We start from the raw sequence: 22099 nt of genomic DNA, 5'->3' as shown, positions 1-22099 counted from the left end.
ATATTAGTTGTTATTTGTTTTCAATTATAAGTTTATTTAAATTTTAGTTTATTAGTTAGTTAATTAACATTTGTGAATTACGATAAAGGACATTAATAAATTCAATCGATATAATCAACAACGCTAAATTTTAAGGTTATATATACAAACGCTTAAATACGAATGTGACCTTTATTGTAATTACACAATTCTGGATTACTTTTCGGTTTTAACTTACCATCGCAGCATTGTCGACGTTGTATACTTACCACGACTATGACTAAAGAAAGACCCTTTCGCCATTCCAAGTACCGATAAAACTTCTTTTACATGCTTTTAATATTATATCGGCTTGTCACCTTCAACAGACCGACAACATTGAAGAATATGGTATATGAAATTAAATAGGTAATGCAAGTATAAATATCATCAGAAATATTTCAATATCACACACATTCCGATTAACATGTGGCAGGAAAACTTCGTGCTCAGTTCAGTGACTACTTTTTCAATAACTTTGTGAATAACAAAAAAACATTTTAAATATCAAATGAGAATACAGATGTGTCAGCAATATATCATCAACCAATAATGTAACATAACTCACGTCAAAGCACATAAATAAAACATTTTCAGACACGTCACTCAAGAAAACAATAAAATGTAGACATATTCACAATAAATATTATAATAAATTTCATATGTATGTATCATTTAGAAGTGCGAAATAAATTGTCAAATAAATAGTGAAATTGCCCAATCTAGAGCTAAAACACACAAATAAAATCAATAAATCAAACGAAGTAGTAAATAATAATCAAATGGCAACAGATTTTATTTCAATTTAGATTATTGTCAGTAGAATAGGGACACTTACCTCGAGGGTCTGTGGAGAGAATTAATGATTATAAATAAAATGAACACATCAATTAACATACACTTTATATCTTAATATTAATACAATTAGACGGGACTTCCCCGTAAACGAACGGTCCTTCCACTGATCTTATACTGTTAAAAACAATTTTTCCAGGAATGTTGCTCCATATCGCGTTCAACTTCAGCGTTTGGATAATTCCCTCCGTACCTTAATTATTTTTTTACCAAAGCTAATTTTAATAATTAAAAATACATATACTAAGTTACGATTCTATATTTCTGTTAGTCGAATTTTAAGTTACCTAATGAGCGAGCTGTCGAGAGAGGTCACGACGACATCCTAACATGTGATACCTAACTTAAAATTATACATCGTTTATTGTGAGACATCGAATGCGGAGTATTTCTAATTTAATGCGGATTCGGAGTATTTCTAGTTAAACGCTTACTTATAAGTAACAATTGAATCAATGTGAAGATAATAAATTATCTTCGAGCGCAAACCCGCTGGTCTCCTCATTCGAAGTTTGAGATTACACAAGTCATATTATTCTCATAGGACTAACATTGTGGGTAGTAAGCTAGTCACTCGATACAGTGCATTTACCTCGAGTCCTCGCAGCGGCGAAGTATCTCTGTCTCTCTCATTACGCTCTCATTTTTCACTCTCTGTCTCATTCTATTGCTCCGTCGGATCTCTCTGTTACATCTTTTTAGGCAGTGTGGCATTCTAAAAGTTTAAACCTGGACAAACTGGCACGTCAATGATCAATATCGGCACAGAATTATACAAAGATATTCGTTGTTAATTATATACGTTAAACGACACAGGTGTAAACACAGGTGCAATTAAAAATCAAGGAAGTACCACACGGCCGTGAATGTTTCATGTATATATGGAAGCGGTTTGACGTAAAAAATAATCTCATACTCTAGATAAATTTCACAATATTTATTGACGTGACCCACAAGAAATAAAGATACATAATATGTAGTGTGCAAATAAACATTTTGATTTGACTATTATTTATTGTGGGTGATAAGATAGGTGCTTATAATATAACTTTATGATCTACAATGAAGAGGTATCTTCTCGGTTCCGTATCGCGCGGTCCGGCCGGTCTCTGCAATCAGACAAACAAACGAACATGGCAAAATCACACATATTATGAAAACGCTGTATAGCGTAGAGCAGCCCCCTGGCACTGGCGAGCCTAAATAACATCTGCAAAACTACACACACTACACGACTTATTCGTTTATAATTATTCATCTCACACACGCTTTGAAATAATCTCTCAATATTGATAATATAATAATATATTACATTTCTTTATATATCATGCAAACTAAAATAAAATTTGATGTAAATTATATACCATGCATTTTAAACAGTATTACCAAAATCCCTGTAAGATAACATTTTACAACAAAACAATATGTGTAGATATTGGCTTATGAAATATTGACTAGTAATAGCTGCAAATACATAAGAAATTAAGCACAAGTAATTAAAACATACAAAAGTAAATTAGTAATACGTGAACAAAGATAATTAAATTACGTTTTATATGAAGCTACTAAGGTTATTAACTACTAATACATAATAAAATATTTCAGTGCTATTTTTACATATTTTTAACAGACTTCAAAAACGGCGGTTACTCAATTCGACCGTATTTTTTTTATGTATGTTCGGGGATAACTTCGTCGTTTATGAATAGATTTTGATAATTCTTTTTTTGTTGGAAAGCAGATATCCTTATCCTAAGTGTGGTATCATGATAAGGAAACCAGAATCTGATGATGGGATCCCAGAGAAATCAAGGGAAACCCTCGAAAATCCGCATATTTTATACGCGTTTTTACTAGGTGTACCGATTTTGATGATTCTTAATTTAATCGAAAGCCTGAAAATGTTTATCATTTTCACATTTAAATTTCATCGAGATCTGATTACAATTTTGGAGTAATCTTTGATAATGCGTATTTACTTGATTATTTTTTCGTCTACCTACGTTGTATTACTTGTCGATGTAATTGAAGTCGGTTTTTTTTCGTTTGCCAGCAAACACGATTATTTATCTATCAGAGTACTTTAAATTGTTGTGATTTTCATAAGACGCCTTGAATCCGTTATTAATCCGTTCAGTAGGTAAACAGAATCTATAATACACTTATATGACTTATTCAGATGGTCAAAACACAGAAAGCAAATTACTACTACACATTGGACATTTTTGGAACGTTTTTTTTTCTTTAAATACCTACGTATGCGAAAAAAGTTGAATGTATTTACTTATAAAAACAAATAATAACAATAATAAAACAATAAATACTTATAAAAACTTTTTATAGCTTAGTTGGAATTAACAAAAATATATTGAAATACTAATAATAAATTCATATAATACCACTACACTTAGGGATTTGTAAAATTTAATTTAAAAGATGTTATACTGTCCTACTAACGTCATATATTTTTTTAACATTCATATTGAATATCTATATATTTACACCTACTTTCTTTAAGCGTTTACTATATTACAAATAAAATATACAATTTATCATTAAATATAATGAAATATGTCCTAAGAATCTACTCCTGAGTCCAGAGAATGTAACAAAATGTAAAATAAAGTTACACACTAACATGTTATATAACATTTAACTCACTCTGTAATTAGCATAGAATACGTAATTATTTAGCTTTTATCAAAGCGCGGAACATTTAAAGATAAATAATTGAATAAAAAATAGTTGTGTCAGTGTGGCACAGCAGGTAAATTCCCGCTCAAAATATGGAGCAGCCCGAATGGAGAAGTACCTCAATCTTGTAGAAGACCACAGCTAAATAATACTATTTTCAAGCAGTATTATGTTCCTGCTGGTGAGTATTTGAGTAAGGTGACCACCCCCCAGGAGGGGGAAATTTAGGATAGGGTCGGCAACGCGTTTGCGATGCGTCTGGTGTTAAAAGAGTGCTACGGTAATCGCTTACAATCAGGTGAGCCGAACGCTTGTATTCCGACCTAGTTACATAAAAAAAATGGTTTTCTGTAAAATCGGTTTACGGACGATAGTTTTTTTGTGATAACGTCATAAAGAAACATTGATGAAAAATTGCATACATTTATAAATTGAATTGAATTATTATTTTGTATAATACAAAAAAAGAAGTTAATTGAAAATTACAAATTTTTCCTTAAATTGACATTTATGGGTTCTAACTCTGCTAGCTCTGACATCGCGCGAGAAGAGAAATAAATGTGTCACAAGCCAACGCTTGGGCCGATCGTGCCTCTCTATCGCTTGTTCCGCGCTCTCGCTTCTCCGCTCAGGCTCAGGCGGAACGTGACACTTTTTCGTTCGTGCAGCCGGTGTTCATCGATTTATAAGATGTTATCACGTCAAAAACTATAAATTTTAAATTTACATACATTATGTGTTCAACGATATCTAATACTGAAATTGTCATACAGATATACAAGTTCATACAGTAATTATAATTTAAAACTTTCAATGTCACAAACACTACGATTTATACGTAAAAGGAGATATTTAGCGCGTTTTTTAGTAGTAATTTTTTGACTAGGTATTGTTACTCAGACTGACCTGGACACCAAAGTGGACATTTGGATACCAAAATATCGAAAATTCAAAATAACCAACAATAAACAAGAGTAATCAAAAAACATGAAAATTTTCTGAGATTACATCAAATTAAATGTTTAAAGTTATAAAAGCACATAATTCAAATACTAAATTAAATACTATTAATGAAATACTATAAAATTACTATATGAAATTAAATAACAACTACAAGCATTGTTGAAATAATATAGGCTCGCTTGCACCCAAAACAAATATCGAAGCATTCTTGCATAAAATCATTCATATCAAAAATAGTGTTATAGGATGATTCGACCTTATAAATTTTTAAAGTTAATAATTATCTTTTATTCTCTTGTACATAAGTTATTTACAGCCAGACTAAATGAAGAATACAAGAAAGTCCTTAATTTTTGAATCAATGAAAAAAAAATTGATAAATATTGGCTAAGGAAGAACTTAAGTACATTTTACATACAAACAAATACAGTTCATCTGGCTATTAGTTAATAAAAATAAATGAGCAAATACTGTTGAACATTTAGATATATACAATGATTATGTTTCTCATAGTAATTTAATTTTTTGAGCATTTACATGTAACTATGTTTTTACTTCTGACTGTATAAAAGTTTAATTCACACAGGTGTGCACGTGTTTCAATGTTCATATATAGTAAGGAATAAGTTGATTCAAGGAAATGTTTATTAGGTCGAATTCGAACCATTACACGATTTTCAACACATCGAACATTAACTTAGCTACACACATTACTCACCGGTATAATATTCATCAGTTGTTTACTGGTGGTGTTGCGGCGCGTCGGGGGCCGGGGGTACCCCAGGGTAGGGGTAGGGGTATCCAGGGTATACCGGTGGATACACGCCATATTGCCCGTACTGGACCCCCGCGTTTGATGTAGGCGGGGTGGGGTTGGGAGGTGTCGCTTGTGGGGTCGGCTGTGGAGTGGCCGCTGGCTGTGTTTGTTGCTGTTGTTGCTATTGGAAAATAAATTTGTAATTAAACACATTTTTACATTAGTTTTAGGTATCGGGAACAGATATTGACAAAATAACATAGAGTCTGCACAATCAACAAAATATATGGCAAAATTATCAATCAAAAAATTGTATACTAATATAATTACATATAACTTTTTACTGGGTGTACAGATTTTGAAGATTCTTTTTTTTTTTTTTATTCAAAACAGTTTTTGCTTAGTGTGTGCTTCAATTTTAATTTGATCAACATTTGATGAGTAGTTTTTGAGTTATCTCTAATAATGCGAATTTAAATAACGTCGGTGGCCGTGCAGGATCGTCAGTTACCTCAAAATGATGGCAGATAACAAATGCATATACGACCGATCGTAAACCGTATAATTATGTTTTTGTTATCGCGGTCTGGCCAGTAGTTTTTGAGTTATCGTGAACGTCGTGCTCGTCGACGTAAGTACAAGCAAGCCCAGCCACCTTAATCTTGATCTGAGCCTCGATGGCCTCGGCCTCCTTGACCTTGCCGATGCCGCGGTAGTACTCGGCCCACTGCGCGCTGTAGTCGGCGGCGGGCGCGGGCGAGGCGGACGCGGCGGGTGAAGGCGCCGCGGCGGCGGGCGCGGCGGGCGCTGCCACTGTAGAAATTCAATCATGTTATATTCATTATGGGACTCACATTTTCGGCCTACCTGTAGAAAGTGAGATTAACTGAGGTAGGGCACAGCAGGAATTTCCTGCTCCTACAGAAGATCAAAGCTAAATAATACTGTTTTCAAGCAGTATTAAGTTCCTGTTGGTGAGTAAGGTGACCAGAACTCCAGGAGGGATCGGGGATTGGGTCGGCAAGGCGCTTGCGATGCTTCTGGTGTTACAGGCGTCTATATCCATATATTGGCGGTAATCGCTTACTACCAGCATCAGGTGAGTGAATATTTATTCAAAACATTTTTAGTAGCAAGTTACTTTTTCATTGTATAATAACTTTCTTGTCTTATGATCAAAATCCAACTTTTAATCCAAATTTTAATATCTCCTCTCATTTTAGTAAAATCTTATATATAAAATTCTCGTGTCACGATGTTAGTTAACATACTCCTCCGAAACGGCTGGACCGATTTTTATGAAAATTTGTGTGCATATCGGGTAGGTCTGAGAATCGGCCAACATCTATTTTTCATAACCCTAAATTATAAGGGGAGGGGGGGATTAAGAGGGTTAATAACATATATGGTAAAACAACGTTTGGAGGGCCAGCTAGTTATTTTATATAAATGGAGTACCAAATATACAAATACTATTCAAATAATCGTACCTTGCTGTTGCTGTTGTTGCTTGGTCTGTTGCTCCACAGCTTCAGCCTCTCGCATTAGTCCGAGAGATCGGTAGTAGTCAATCCACTGTTGCGAGTAGTCTGGCTGACCAGTCGCCGGGTTTATTTGGACTTGTTGCTGTTTAATTATAATATAACTTGTTATTATAAAATATTTTTAACTATGAATTTTTAATGAATTTTAATTCTATATTACATTAACACTTTTGATTCTACTGCTCTTGCTTGCTGGCGGGCAGGACCGAAATATCGCGAGTATTAACAATCGCGTAAGTCCCGTAAAAACAACTGTTCATATTGACCGTGAAGTTTAAAAACTTTGGTTACATTAATAAGGTTCATACTTTATAACGCAAAAAATTAACATTGTGATGTTCCTCATTATAATTACACCACCATCACTATCACATATGTACATCAAAACTAACAAATATTAAATTGAGCCAAATTTGAAACAGCTTTTTCATTAATTTGTACAAAAAAAAAAAAAAATTGTTAATAGTTAGTTTTTTACTATGATTATACACCAAATACTACAATATACAATCACTAATAAAATATTTAATTTAACAGAACTTGAGAACTTTCACTAAAATTAGTAAAAAAAAAAAAATATAAATTAGTTACCTGTGGTTGATGCTGTTGCTGGTGATGCCAATGGGGATTGTAACCCCAAGCGGGAGGACCGGGGGCCGGGGCCGCGCCATAGTAGTCACCCCCGTTACCATTGTTACTACCGCCGCCTCCATTGTTGCCACCGTTACCGTTGTCCGGGATGAAGTTCACCGGCTGGTAATAGAAAATAATTTTTATATAAAAAAATGTTGGAATAGCCCTATAGAGTTCATTTTTCATTTGAGGCATCACTGCCTGTGTCATTCATAAGTGTAATTGTCTTGTATATAACACAAAAGGTGCATAAGTTGGTGGAAGTATTCATTCATAATCAAATGCATGTGTACTGTATCATTATCATTAAACACATGGAGGTATGTATTTCTTAAGCTGGATCTTAGACTATAAATGAAACCTAAAGCAAGACGATATCCCCCACCACCATTTGACTAGCCCGTTGGCACAGTTTGGGTAGTGGTCCTGCTTTCTATTCTGTGGGTTGCGGGTTCGATTACTGCCGAAACTGGGTGTTTAGCTTAATACCCAGGCTCAGCGGTATGTGTTTATAAGTCGGCTGTTACCTATAACACAAGCATTAAAATACTTACTTTAGGAAAAGACAACCGTGTGTGTGTGTGTGTGTTAAAGATATTTATATTTTTATATATTGGTGGGTTATATGTATATTATTTTTGGTGTCCTCACAGTGCCAACTTTCTCCATGATGATCCGCTTGCAGTGCTCCACTGCGTCGGGGTGTCCGCGGATATAAAAGGTGCGGTTGTTGCGGTCGCTGTTTTGCGCGCGACGGTCTAGTTCACAATGTGCCCCCGACTGGGCGTTGATTTGTTTTATCACGTCGCCACCTGGATAAGGATATCAATCATTACATGATTTACTTTCACATATCTATGTATGGAGATGATTTTCTATTTGAAACAGTATAAACAGTACATTACTCGAGACTATCAAATACAAATGAATTTTTACTACATCACAATGATAGTAAACAGCGGATATTATAGAGTTGTCGACTAAAGATGTTTGCAACACCTTAGTGTATTGTTCTCGAGCTCCCCCAATTCGAGCTTGTTGCTGACTGTACCTGACAATTAACAACACATTTCAAAAGCAGTACTATTGGTCCGGAAGCCAGGTACAAATTTGGTCAATTATTCCCTCCATTGAAAATATAATTTTTTTTTCATGTTTAAGCAGCCAGCTGACATATAATCCACCATGTTATTGTCATCTGACTTTATATTTCCTTCAAGATATTAGGTAAACTATGATACTACAAATTTTAAAGTGGGACGAAACAACTAAAAAAACTTTTTTTCTATCCATGCGTGGGAGGTTGCCACTGCCCGCCCCGCCCCACCCATGGAGTCGCAGCTAACGGTCTCGAATATTCATATTATAAATCCCTAAGGCATTTTACTAAGTTTACATTGGGAGGAATTGTGAGGTCATGAAAATTTGTCACTAGCTCCCGGACCACATCTGCTGTAAAGTCGAGGTGTTTGGCGACATATTTACCGCCGTCTATCGTATCCGAGCCTAGGTCAAGTACGTAGCAGAGTTACACGGCACTAACCTCGGCCGATGATGAGGCCGCACTTGACGTTGGAGACGGTGAAGGTGACGCGCACCTCCGGGCCGGGCTCGCTCCACTGGTAGTCGCGCTCGGCGCCGGCGCCGGCGCGCGCGCCGCGCCCTCGCCCCGCGCGGATCGCCAGCTGCGGGGACGACTGCACTACGTCACGTGCCGCAGCGCACTGGGCCGGTGCGCTGCGGCACTCGGCGTGTACCGCCTCACAGCACGGAGCCGTCCATAGATTACGTCACGCGTTAGTGGGGGAGGGGGTCGCCGGAGTGTGACATTGTGCGACGAGGGATTCTTGACTTGTGACATCACATTTCAAAATATAATTGTTAGTTAAATGGAAATAAAAATAATGTCGATGCTGATATTTACATTAATAAATATTAATTTATAGGGGTAATAATGCAAAATATGTGACATCAAACTAGAAAGGTCTATAAATATGACCATGATCGGTGGCGAAGACGAAAAAATCGTGTGACGTAATTTATGGATAACCTCTGCAACGGTGCGGTATACCATCGCTTCTCACGTCGCGATATAACTCGTTAAGGGTGGAGTTCACCGACTATCATTTAACCAATGTTTGAGTAATCAGCCGATGAATTCCTAAACATCGGTTATGCACCCGGTAAAGTATTCACTGTTCACCACGAATATTTTAACCGTGGTTACTAAATCAGGCAATCACCATATGCTCAGAGTGTTTGAACCACTAATGAATGAATGCTATAAGTCTACTCATTAGGGAAGTCACATAGTTTTATTTAGTCGACACGAGTTTTGGTGCCATCTATAGTTAGTAGCATAAAATAAAACGCTTTCAACTTGAGAAGTTCGAGAATGCATTGGAAACTGTTACGTAAGCATGTAGTGTCCAATTTGGATGGGTAATAATATAACGGCACGGCGCTGTCATTGTCAATTTTTTTTTATTATTTCTTTACACGTGCTAGCATTCTTTGTGTTGATTATTATTTTGTTCTGTTGTGAGTGTTTTATTTTTAAATTACGGTTTACTTGAAAAATGGCAGCTTTAAAAAAGATGTTTTGACAAACGGAATCTAGTTTTAAATGAGGAATCATTGTATTCTTCGTAATAATTACGACGCATTTGAAACAGGTACTCTAGGTCTCCTTGTTTTGGTCTCTATATTTTCTAGATTTTCAAGAAGGCATAAAGTCTTGATAGTTATCAATTAATACATTGAAATTGAAAACTGACTATGTGTTTATCTCTCATCAAAAACTTTCAACTAATAACGTAATGTTGCAACTGTTGTAAAGTCACAGCAGAATCTGTTGAGCAGATGTCCGAATATGGCATTAATGGACGGTTAAACAATTCTGTAGAGCTCGGTTATAGTAATCGACTGTTTAAGGGCTGTAAACACTGGTTAACGTATGGTGAACAGTAAAAATGATTTAATCAGTTGTTTAACTGATAAACAACCGTTTTAAAAGTCGGTGAACTCCGCCCTAAAACTGTCGAAACGACGAGTTGACGGTTGTCTCGAACCCATTTATTATATCATTAAGACCTTGCTTTAATATTAGACATTCTAATTATTTACTTTTTAGAAATTCTGTATTTATACTTATTTGCTTATTAATTAATTTTTGTAACTTTAATCGTTAAGTACGTAAATATTTAATAAAAATAAGACGAATGTGGCACAAGTTTTACGATGGTAATTTTACGATTTAATACAATCAATCGCAATCACAAAAAGTGTAATTCTATCAAAAATCGAATATCTATACAATTTAATTTTTAGTTTGAGTTCCTGAAATTATGCATATATAACCTTTTAAGAGATTAGACTCATAACTTAAATAAATGATGCTTACATTGACGCTTGCGATTAAATCTTCAATCATCTGCCTCGCTTGTTCTACTTGATGAGGCTTGCCTTGTAAGTAGCACCTGGTTAAATAAATTGTGTTTAAAAAATGTTAAGTATAAACAAATAATGATAATAAAATGGAAACAATTTCATTGTATTTCCCTCACAGAAGTTAAGTGCATACATACATTTTTGCGATTAATTTATATATATATAATTTCCCTATACATAAATAACAGCCGAAATACTTATATAAACACATTTTCTTTTGAAAATAAGTCTTAATTCGTTAATAAAATCTGTGTTAATCTAAATACACTTATGTTTTCCAATTAAAAACATATGTTTTGATAATGGAATGAGTATAATAATATAATTTACCTCTTATCACCAGGACCATCATCTCTTTCCTGGTGAAACTGGACCCGACAGCCAGTCTCAGCTTGGATCTTCTTGATCATATCTCCACCACGTCCAATCACAACACCGACTGCTACTTTTGGCACTAACACCTGTATATGAGAGTATTTCATGATTAACATTCCTTTTTTTATTTTTCATACATAAATCATATGGTAAGACTTTTATTAATGCGGGACATATTCAAACTGGTTACATAAGGATCTAAAGTATTTTTAAAAGGTATATTTAAAGGATTTTTGCTGGATGATACAACAAATTTAATGTTAATGTCAGTTTTGAATAATACTTTGCGATCAATTTTTGCGTGTCATATTGTTGTCTAAACATGTATATGTTAAACTGCGTTGTATAATGTATGTCATGTTTAATGCAAATAAAATTATTTTTATTATTATAAGTATGTTATATAAAAAAATATTCTTTGAAATGAATCACTCAGATCAAATTCAGTAATTATCCAAAAAGGTTATTTAATAATCTAATCTTATAATTAATTTTTATATTATGTACTATTATTATTTAATATAAGTACATTTTACTAACTTATAACAATTCTCTATCTTAAAAATCATATTAAAATCACCAGAAATAATCAACTTCTTCGAGAATTAAACACATAAATTTAAAATACAAATAATGGTGTCAATTTCGCTTTTCAGGTTTTATATAATTGTCCTAGCTGCGACTTCTGATTTCACTTGAGTAATTTCCAATCCTATCAAAATATCTGGATAAAAAATAGCCTATGTATTCTTAATTACTAGCTTTCTTGTACAAAATTGAATTAAAATTACTTCAATAGTTATTTTAAGAGTAACAAACATATTTATCAATTTCCACAAACGTACATTTATTATTTTATTTATTTTATATTTTATTGTACACCACAAACTCAATACACTACAAACAAAGCTTAAAGAAAGTTACAGACTGTGAAGTGCGGGCGGACTTATTGATAAGTAGCCATTTCTTCGAAATAACCCACACATAAAAAGGAAACGTATAGGATTTGTTTCGACAACTTATGTCTGTCATTTCTTTTCATATAATGATGAAGACATACCTCAGTTGAATTGGTAGCCAATCCATTGCCCTGTTCCTGTTGGTACCCTCCATCATCGTAGGGTCTCTGACCACCCGCTTGTTGCATGTCTTTATCTGCCAGTAGCTCATACACTAGCTGCTTTGCATGTTCCACTTTTGATGGATCACCGGATATACGGAGTGGCTTCTCCTATTAAAAATATGACATTTTCAAAAGAACTATAATTAACTACATTACCATGTTTAGATAAAAGGCAGTAATGTTTTAAAAATCTAAAATTGAGTTCAATGATTTTGAATGTGTTTAAACTAAATTAATGGTATTATATAAATGATACAGTTTAAATTCTATTGCACAGTTATAATCACATAAAATATATAATGGCGTCAAAATTTTATAAAAGCATTGAATGGTGTTAACTGCCAGCTATCTAAGAACCGCAGTATAGTCAATAACATATAAATTTGTTCAACAACAAAACCTTTGTTCAATAGTAATTAATATATAGATATCTAATAGTTAAAAGGAATAAAGCGACATATTGCTTTCAAAAGAGAAATAAATCCATATATTCTAAGTTTGATGGCCTAAATAAAATGGTAAATCAGCTAGGTAATTATTCTACATAAAAATAAAAAAAAAAACACATACAACACATTATGATATAGTATAGACACTTAATGAATCACTGCATGATTCAAATATTCAATAAATTATTGATATTATTAATTTAAACTTACATATTCAGTGTTTGGTCCGTCCTGTATGACCACCATCTTAGCTCCGGACTGCTCTTGCAGTTGCTTGATAGTTTTACCATTCTTGCCTATGATAAGACCCACTTTGGGACCAGGTAGCATTATTTCATCCTGTTAATATAAATGTTATTCAAATAAAAAAATTGTTGTTTTAACTGTTACTGATACAAATGATAGTAAAATGTGAAGAGCATTCAGACAAAACACTATATTATATAAATTTTGATCTTTATAATTTCATTTATTTTTATAAAGTTATTAAAAAAACTGAAGTTATTCATATCAAGTCATGAGTTAATTTACATTAATTTTATATATCATTTGATACTTTCAAATATTTATAAAACAAGTTTTCAACTTTTAGTTTCCCTTAAAATGACACCAATGTCTAACATTTAATATAGAAACATACAAAGCAGAGAGGTTTTAACCAGACTTAAAATAAAGAATTAGTTTAATAATACTAACCGTGGTAGCGAGGCCGCCTCCACCTCCACCGCCGCCCCCCCTGTTGATAGGCGGCATCCCACCACCGGGGTTATCCTGGTGTTGGGGCGCATTTTCACGACCGCGGTGATTAACAATTTGGTTTACTAGTTCCCTGTGAATATGTCAACATTTGTAAAATTAAATAATTAAACGCTTCACACACAACGGCATCTAGTAGGATTTACTCCTGTGTCGAGGGTCCGGAAATACACGACACAATCAGAGACACCACGGCGAACATCTGTATGACCAATGCAAATGTTTGAAACTGACAACCGTGCGTGTATGTTAAAATCATTTTTATTTAATTCTAAAACGTAAATTATATACGCTGACAAACAGAAAATAGTATACTAGATGATCCTTAGAACTTTTCCGCGTAATCATATTGTTTATTGTGGATACTTTGGGATTTTTAGTTAATTGTCCAACAGCAAGCACAAGGAATAGCTTCCAACTTTTTTTATCTATTAAAAAGTATAATAACAATCCTACAATATTTATTTGTATGACTAACAATTACTATAAATATTTACACGATTCAATATAATTGTAGCACCAAATGATGTAAATAAAGTCAGATAATAATAAACTATATTACTTTACTTGGAAATTCTTTAAATTCAAATAGGTACTCGTAATAAATGTAGTAACCGAAACAGTCCGAAACTACCAGAAACGCCGAAATAATTAAATATCCGTTTCAATTACCGAAATCTATATATTATTCAAATATTCGTATACATATCAGAAAAATCATAAGATACCTAGTTTAAATCACATTAATTATATAACACAATACACTCATCATTCATCATCATTATTTCAGCCTATTGCAGTCCACTGTTTGACATAGTGATGATGTTTGAAGACAAGTCTTCGAGCAATGCGTCCTGCCTGTGTTAATATACGGAGCCGAGACGTGGACACTGACGAAGGGACTGGTCCACAAATTTAAAGTCGCTCAACGTGATATGGAACGGGCTATGCTTAGGATTTCTCTCAAAGATAGGATTAGAAATGAAACTATCCGCGAGAGAATGAAAGTAACCGATATAGCCCACAGAATTAGCATGTTGAAGTGGCAGTGGGCTGGTCATCTGTGTCGCAGGACCAATGGCCGTTGGAGTAGACGGGTTCTGGAGTGGAGACCGCGTCTTGGCAAACGCAGTGTGGGACGCCCTCCGGCCCGTTGGACCGACGATCTACGTAAGATTGTCGGTGTAGGCTGGATGAGGATTGCGGAAAACCGGGATGTCTAGCGCGAACTTGGAGAGGCCTATGTCCAGCAGTGGACTACCATAGGCTGGTGTGTGTGTGTGTGAACTGTGTTGGACATAGACCTTCACAAGTTCGCGCCAAAAATGGCGTGAATTCAGGTGTGTTGCCCATAGTGACCACGCTGGGCAGGCGGGTTGGTGACCGAAGGGCTGGCTTTGTCACACCGAAGACGCTTCTGCCCGTCTTCGGTCTGTGTATTTCAAAGCCAGTAGTTGGATGGTTATCCCGCCATCGGTCGGCTTTATAAGTTCCAAGGTGGTAGTGGAACTTTGTTATCCCTTCATAGCTAGTTACGACACCCACGAAAAGAGAGGGAGTGGCTATATTTTTTAATGCCGTAGCCACACAGCACGACACAATACACTACTGAAGGTAAATTACTTACAATGTTACAATGTACATGATTTACAATATTACAACTTTAAATTTGGCCTTTTGCAAACGTATGAGAATCTGGCTCTTAGCTCTAGACTACTAATTACATTCTTATTTAGGATATCACTATTATTTATTAGGATTATCACTAACCTCATTAAAAACAAAATGACGGTAATTTATTTACTATATTTTACTATTAATAAGCACTTTTAATAACAAAACGGAATGTAAATAACTTGTAGTCTTTCGACTGATTGGAAGCTCCTTTTCTATATTCGCAGGGCGCGGGCGTAGGTTATACTCGCACTCTTTACAATATTATGTAGGTAGTACTTAAAAGATTATAACAAAATTGTAACGTTCATCGAACACGTGGATGCGTGCACGCTCTTTAGCGTTCCGATCGAGTCTATCGCGTGGCGGAGGGAGTAACTCAGAGCAGTGCCTAGGACTTGCGACCCAGGTGTAGGTTTAAGGAGATCTCCTTTGAGATACGTATCAACGCTCACCTTCACTGCTCGAGTTATCCACCATAATATGTAACAATTAATTCGTATGCACAAATTAATTATCGAATGAGTCTAGGTTAAGCTACTAGCAGGATACAACAAATGTATCGTGCCAAGCCAGAGCCAAGACTGCCTTAGCGGCGGTTGCACTATTCGTTTTATACACGTCAGAACAATTCGAGTAATATAATAAATGAGGGTAGGTGACTATCGAACGATGTGCTAGGTGGCGCGATCGTTGCATCTGTTGTTTATAAATTCCTTTCTAATTGCGTACGACAGTGCTATTGCTGACAAACTTAAAACGAAACAAAATAAAAATAATAATTTCAACGACAAGAACTATTTTCCCAATCAAATTCGAATATCAAAATATTTTTCAACTACCCACTTTATAGCTATATATTAACGCCAGAGTAAAGATTACATTGATAGAAATGTAATTTACAAGAAGACGCTTATCGATTACTGAATCTGCAATTTGACACTTAGATTGGATTATTTGTTTTATTATTCATTGCATTAAATTTATTGATATTATTTACTAAAATTTTAATAAATAAATAAATATTTTTACGTTTTAACGGCTTCTTAAGTTCCAAGATGGTTGTGGAACCTTGTTATCCCTTAGTCGCCTCTTACGACACCCACGGGAAGAGAGGGGGTGGCTAAATTCTTTAGTGCCGTAGCCACACAGCACCTTAAAAGTATGTTATTTGGTTAATATAATAATAATTAACGCCCAACGAAGTGGGCACGGTTCGGCTAGTAAGCTATAAGTGTACGATATTCCATAGTCCTCCGTACGCGCAATTTTCGTAAAAAGGGGTACGAAATTTTTGCTTCACGTGTTAATGTAAAGATATCAATGACATCAATTACAATTAATTAAAGTCACTTACAAAGTATGTTTCAGTGCATTAAATTTCCTTTCCAACTAACATACAATACTATAGGTATAGAGATTACGAAACCAGAACATTACATATGGTAATAGTATTCCTTGCGGTTTACTTGCGTCAAATTTCAATTCTAAATACATAGTGCTTATGTTGTTTTGGTAGCACAGTATTTATTAAACTGAGTTGTCATCTTAGTTGTCCAGAAAAGACTATTTGATACATTTTTTTTTTTTTTTTGTTGAATAGAATAGCCTATTTAAAAAGGAAAGCTAATAATAATTGTTTGTTAACAAACGAAAAAAACAGACTTCAATTAGATCGACAATACAACGTAAGTAGACGAAAAAAATTAACAAACGTACTATTCGTCACTACGGTTTTCGAGGGTTTCCATCGATTTCCCTAGGATTCCATCATCAGATCCTGGTTTTCTTATTACGGTACCTACCATCCTTGAGATATCTACTTTCCAACAATATACAATCATCTGTTCCTGAGGAAGGCAACTTGTTTTCTGTGTTATAGGTAACAGCCGGCTGATATAGCTACAGGGTGGAGCACCGCAGGAAGTATTTTGGTCAAAATTTGGAACAGTTCGACTGGGGAAGAACCCCAACCTTACTGAAGATCGAAGCAAATTAAACTACTTGTAAATAGTGTTACTCTGGCGAGTAAGGTTACCAGAACTCCTGAGGAGGGTCGAGATAGGGTCGGTTAAATGCTGGCAAATCTTCTGATTTTGCTGGCATCCATAATAAATAAAAAGCCTTTTATTTCTTTCAGAAAATGCTAGTTTACAAGTTAGTTTTGTTAGTATTGTATTTTTTTTTTGTAGTGTAATATTTAAGGTTAGATATAGTTTTATATCGATAATTTTAGATACGTTATTATCATAAGTATATACCTATTTTTAATAAAATTATTCTGTTTGAAGGAGGCAAAGGCCTGCAGGTAAAGGCCTCCTCCAAATTGAGCCAGTTTTCTCTGCATTTTTGATCTGTTTGTTTGCAGTTGGGACCCACTATGCATTTTATTTCGTCCTCCCATCTGATGCCAGGTCTCCCTTTCTTTCTTTTACGCACTCGTTCCATTCTGTCACTCTTTTTGTTCACCTTTGATTTTAAGCGTTCTATGTGTCCGGCCCACTTCTATTTTAATGCAAGAGCTTGTGCTAAGCCGTCTAAAGTCTGTTCAACGAGAAGCGATACCAAACGTAAACAAAGCTCATCATTTTTTCGTAGCGACGACGGAACAAACAAAATATAGTCTATCTCTTTCTATCTTGTTTGTTTGCTATGTGCTGCACGTCTCTCGGCAAGGTCGAACGATATTGTCGTTTACGGTTGGTATTTCGGCTCGTTGAACGCACTATATTTAATTTTTTTGAGAGCTTCGTTTAGCTCTAACAAACATTCATATGTAGAGTGTTTTAACGTTATATGACAGAATGTATAGCATCTTTTGTGAGGTTTTATTTTTGTTTTTGGAAGGTTATTTAGAGAGCTTTGGTCATGATCTTCCATGGTGACCAGCCAGGCTTGGAAGATGAGTTTGGTGTTCTGATAGTGGTTGTTGTATGTTGACGTTTCGAGAGGGGGTAATTGCTATATATTAACGTTATTACTTTGCTGCAGATCTGATGAATTGTTTCTGTTATTCTGGTAATTCAGCATTTTTTTCTTTTGCTGACGTCCATACGCAATGGTAAGTACCTACAATCAGGTCTACTACACGCTCTGTGCCACCTTTGTAACAAAAGTTTTAATACTTACTTAGCCCTAGTGATGGCTTCCCGTGAGCCAGTGAGAGTGCAGAGCCTGTCTGGTTGACCGCCCGAATCAGGAGCCATCTGGATCTTGCAGCCGGACTCCGCTTGCAAGCGCGTTATCTGCTCACCACCGCGTCCTATGACTGTGTAAATTTTTTTTTAATACATTTGTACTGATAAAACCGACTATAATTGCTTCTATATTTCCTTTGATTTCTTTAATTTTGATATAATATCAACTTATCTAATCGATTTACATTATTTGATGGAATAAAATTTCTATTCTATGTCATGATGTATTTTACTAAATATACTTACTGAGTCCGACCATCTTGTCTGGTACTCGAATATACTCGTTGATGGGTTGGTCTGACATCATGTTGGGGGGTGCGGAAGGGGGAGCGGGCGCGACCGCGGGATTGGGGATCCGCGTCGCAGCTGCTGCCGTCACACTATAGAAACAAATACAATTTTAAATAATTGGGAATATGCATGTTTCTTTTTTAATTATTTACAAATTAATCATTTGCATCTTTTTTTCCAAAGTTAAATTTAAAGCATTAAATAAAGTGCCTCTCAAACGGATGCTTAATGTGCCTCAACTTAGCCTGCGATTTGGATGACGTCATCTGGCGTGTCCCGTTTTTGTTTACTCAAAACGTTTCATTTACTTCATAGTTCATACATATTAAATGCTATACTACAGATCATGGAAAAAACTAAACTTAAAACCTTCTTACAAGTAAGTATTATATGGTACACTAATCGAAGAACACCCAATAGTGTTTTTTTTATATATATTCCAAGCGATGCTAAAGTACAAACTTTTTTTAAGATTATGGGACAGGATACAAGTATCTCTAAATGTATAAAATATAACATAACTTTATTTCCAAAAAATCTTATTAATAGTAAAAGTCTAAAATTCGCCTTATCGCACTAAGAAATTTCTTTAAGGCAACCTTTAAATGGAATTTGGCTGAATGGAAACTAAAAACTAAGAAGGTATACTGAAACAAAACAAATGGTTATAAAACGCTTCAGCCTGTAACATCCCACTGGCAGGCATAGGCCTCTTTCCTCAGACAGGTCCTACAGACAAGGATCGGAGCTGCTCCACTCTTGATCCACCACGCTGCTCCTCTCCGGGTTGACGTTTGAATTGAAAATTAATAAAAATTGTTAAGAAAAGGGGGAATTCTTTTTTTGAGAGCTTTTATTGCTAACACTACTTCAATGGTCAAAGCTACCAAAAAATAACGTATGACGGAATTGATCATCATTAAAAGTTCTAAAAAAAGTCCAAGACAGCTCCACACTGCGACATGCTCCTAAGCTGCTCAAACCGAATGAGGCTATCACGGGGGATCGCTATCGACCTCAATGAATGCGTTTAATTCAAGCCGAAAAAGTACCGCTATATGAGCAGAGATACAATAAAGCGATTTTGCTACATGTTAACGCTTGGTCTCATGTTGTGAAACCAGTGAAAACCAACCTCGAAACGCTTCAGTGGGAAGTTCTACCTACCCGCCGTATTCACCTAACATAACCCTTTCTGATTTTCACCTATTCCGTTCGATAGCACATGGCCATCGCTTTCATTCTTATGAAGAAGCTAAAAAATGGATTGATTCTTGGACAGCCTCAAAAAACATGTCGATTTTCCGACCCGGAATTTCTATACTGCCAGAAAGATAGAAAGAGAAAGTGGTTGCTAGTGATGTTGCTAGTGATAGTGATCCTTATATTTAAATAGAGCTTTTATTTTGTAAAAAAAAAAAAAAAAAACCAGTGAGAACTTATTCAAGGTCCTAATACAACACTCAATCACTACATAGTATACTATAATTTATATACATTATATACATTATAATGCTATAGATTGATAAGCTTGTTTTAATAGTAAAACACGAGTATTTGTTATAAACTTTAGATTTCAAATTAATATTGTGTATGGAACTCTTGATATTGACAATCACAACATGAGTCTTATTTTTACACTTTTTGCTAGTGATTAGCTAGTGACACAAATTAATATTTAGTTCTCAGAAAATATAGAATTAAATGTGTGACAAATATATTTTATGAGTTTAGTTACTCATGTTTGGTCAACTAGTAGTAGTTGTAATATTGTCAAAAATAATTTGTAATTAATTTAATTTTATAAACCAAGTATGAAATTTATCATGCTTCAGACAAACTTTATCTTGGTGAAAAAGATTAATATAATATTGAACTTTTACTAATAAATAAAGTTCTCTCTCAAGACTCATTGGTAAAGGAGGAATCGTTTTAATATTCAAGATCTATGTTAGCATGTACATAGACATTTTGAGAACAAACTCAAGTTGTTGACTGTTGACTTTAATGCCGTAACCACACAGCATATATGACTGACTTTATAATTATATTTAACTGCTGATATAGATGCAATAATGGATGGCCGTTAGGTTCAAGTATCCAGCTGGGTGCAAATTATTAATCTAATACTTCTGTTGCCATTATGACTTTTTCAGAGGTGTTATAATGAAATGCGCGGGAATGTGCTAGCGACGGAGCGTGTGAGGGGGGGGGGGTCGTTTTGGTTCAAAAGTTGTGTGAAACATACCTCATCACTGGTGGTTGTTGTTGTGGTGGGGGCTGAATCGGATAAGAGTCCAGTGAAGCTTGTTTCTTTGCGATCGGTTCCGGTCCTTCTTCCAATGACCTTTTACTACCACCACCTTCAATTTTAGCTGCAACCTGTAAATGAAAGGAATAATTAGCCTAAGCCTGCACTAATATATGAATCCCATCGCAGGACTGTCAGGAATACGTACGCAATGAAAAAAAGTAGGTTAGCCGAGTTGGGGAAATCTCATGTTTAACAATTACGAAATTACACGAGGGGGAAGCTTACGGGTAGTGCATTCATGTTTACGAAAAGAAATTATGACAAATATCTAAAGTATAATGTCATAACTCAACGATTATGCAGATAATGGATATCCGCTCACCAGTCTAGCACGTTGTACAGCAGCCGCAAATCCCCCCGGTTGGCTATTGTTTTGAAGCGTAGCCATAGAAGAATAATCACTCATGTTTAAATTAAGGCAACCATTCAATCGCGCAACGAGGCAGCCATTAAAACGGATCAAAAGATCCAGAAATTATTATGCTGTTGTCTCACAAACTTGGAGAAAAGACGCGGACCATAGACACGAAGAGAATTATACACATGTTGTCAAAAATGTCATTAGCAGAACGAAGCATATAATTGACCAATCATGTCACAGTACAAACATTATTCTCTTTTGCTATTGGTTAAACGATTACAAGCTATTTTATAAAATATCGTAAATTATATTAATTGCACAAATAAATTGTATATTAGTAAATAATTCAAATTTTAGCATACCTTTCGAGTTAAAATAATAAGCTACTTAGATTTAAAAAGAGAGTTTAATAGCTTACCAAGAGTGACGTTATAAAAAAATAGGTTTATCTCGTCTATGGTATTTTGCGTTTTGATTTTACATTCAGTAAATTTGCAATGGAAATAGTATGTAATTTAAATTTCTATTTCATTTAATTTTTACTTAAATTTAAAACATAAAATTTATACTTAAAAGATTTTGATTCCAAAACATATTTTTTATTAAGTACTTTTTCGATTTTTTTTTGTTCGTGATAAATGAAAT

The 22099-nt window shown here is 34.9% G+C and overlaps 1 protein-coding gene across 1 annotated transcript; it reads right to left on the bottom strand.

Annotated features, from left to right (window-relative positions):
- Positions 1–904: 904 nt before the first annotated feature.
- Positions 905–21620, bottom strand: LOC123665466 (far upstream element-binding protein 3). The gene is made up of 17 exons (XM_045599767.1): positions 21416–21620; positions 21028–21161; positions 18735–18868; positions 18421–18559; positions 13558–13690; positions 13072–13200; positions 12350–12520; positions 11245–11375; positions 10868–10943; positions 9920–9928; positions 9008–9149; positions 8116–8276; positions 7423–7584; positions 6778–6913; positions 5943–6100; positions 5249–5468; positions 905–1982 (listed from the first exon to the last, which is right to left on the bottom strand). The coding sequence occupies exons 1-16, from the start codon at positions 21497–21499 to the stop codon at positions 5271–5273; spliced, it is 2097 nt and encodes a 698-aa protein (XP_045455723.1). The 5' UTR covers positions 21500–21620; the 3' UTR covers positions 905–1982; positions 5249–5270.
- Between the last annotated feature and the right edge of the window lie 479 nt (positions 21621–22099).

This window comes from Melitaea cinxia, chromosome 24, assembly GCF_905220565.1.
Source record: "Melitaea cinxia chromosome 24, ilMelCinx1.1, whole genome shotgun sequence".
In the NCBI taxonomy this organism is placed as follows: Eukaryota; Metazoa; Arthropoda; class Insecta; order Lepidoptera; family Nymphalidae; genus Melitaea; species Melitaea cinxia.
Note: the sequence above shows the minus strand (reverse complement) of the source record. Positions and strands in the feature narration are given on the sequence as shown.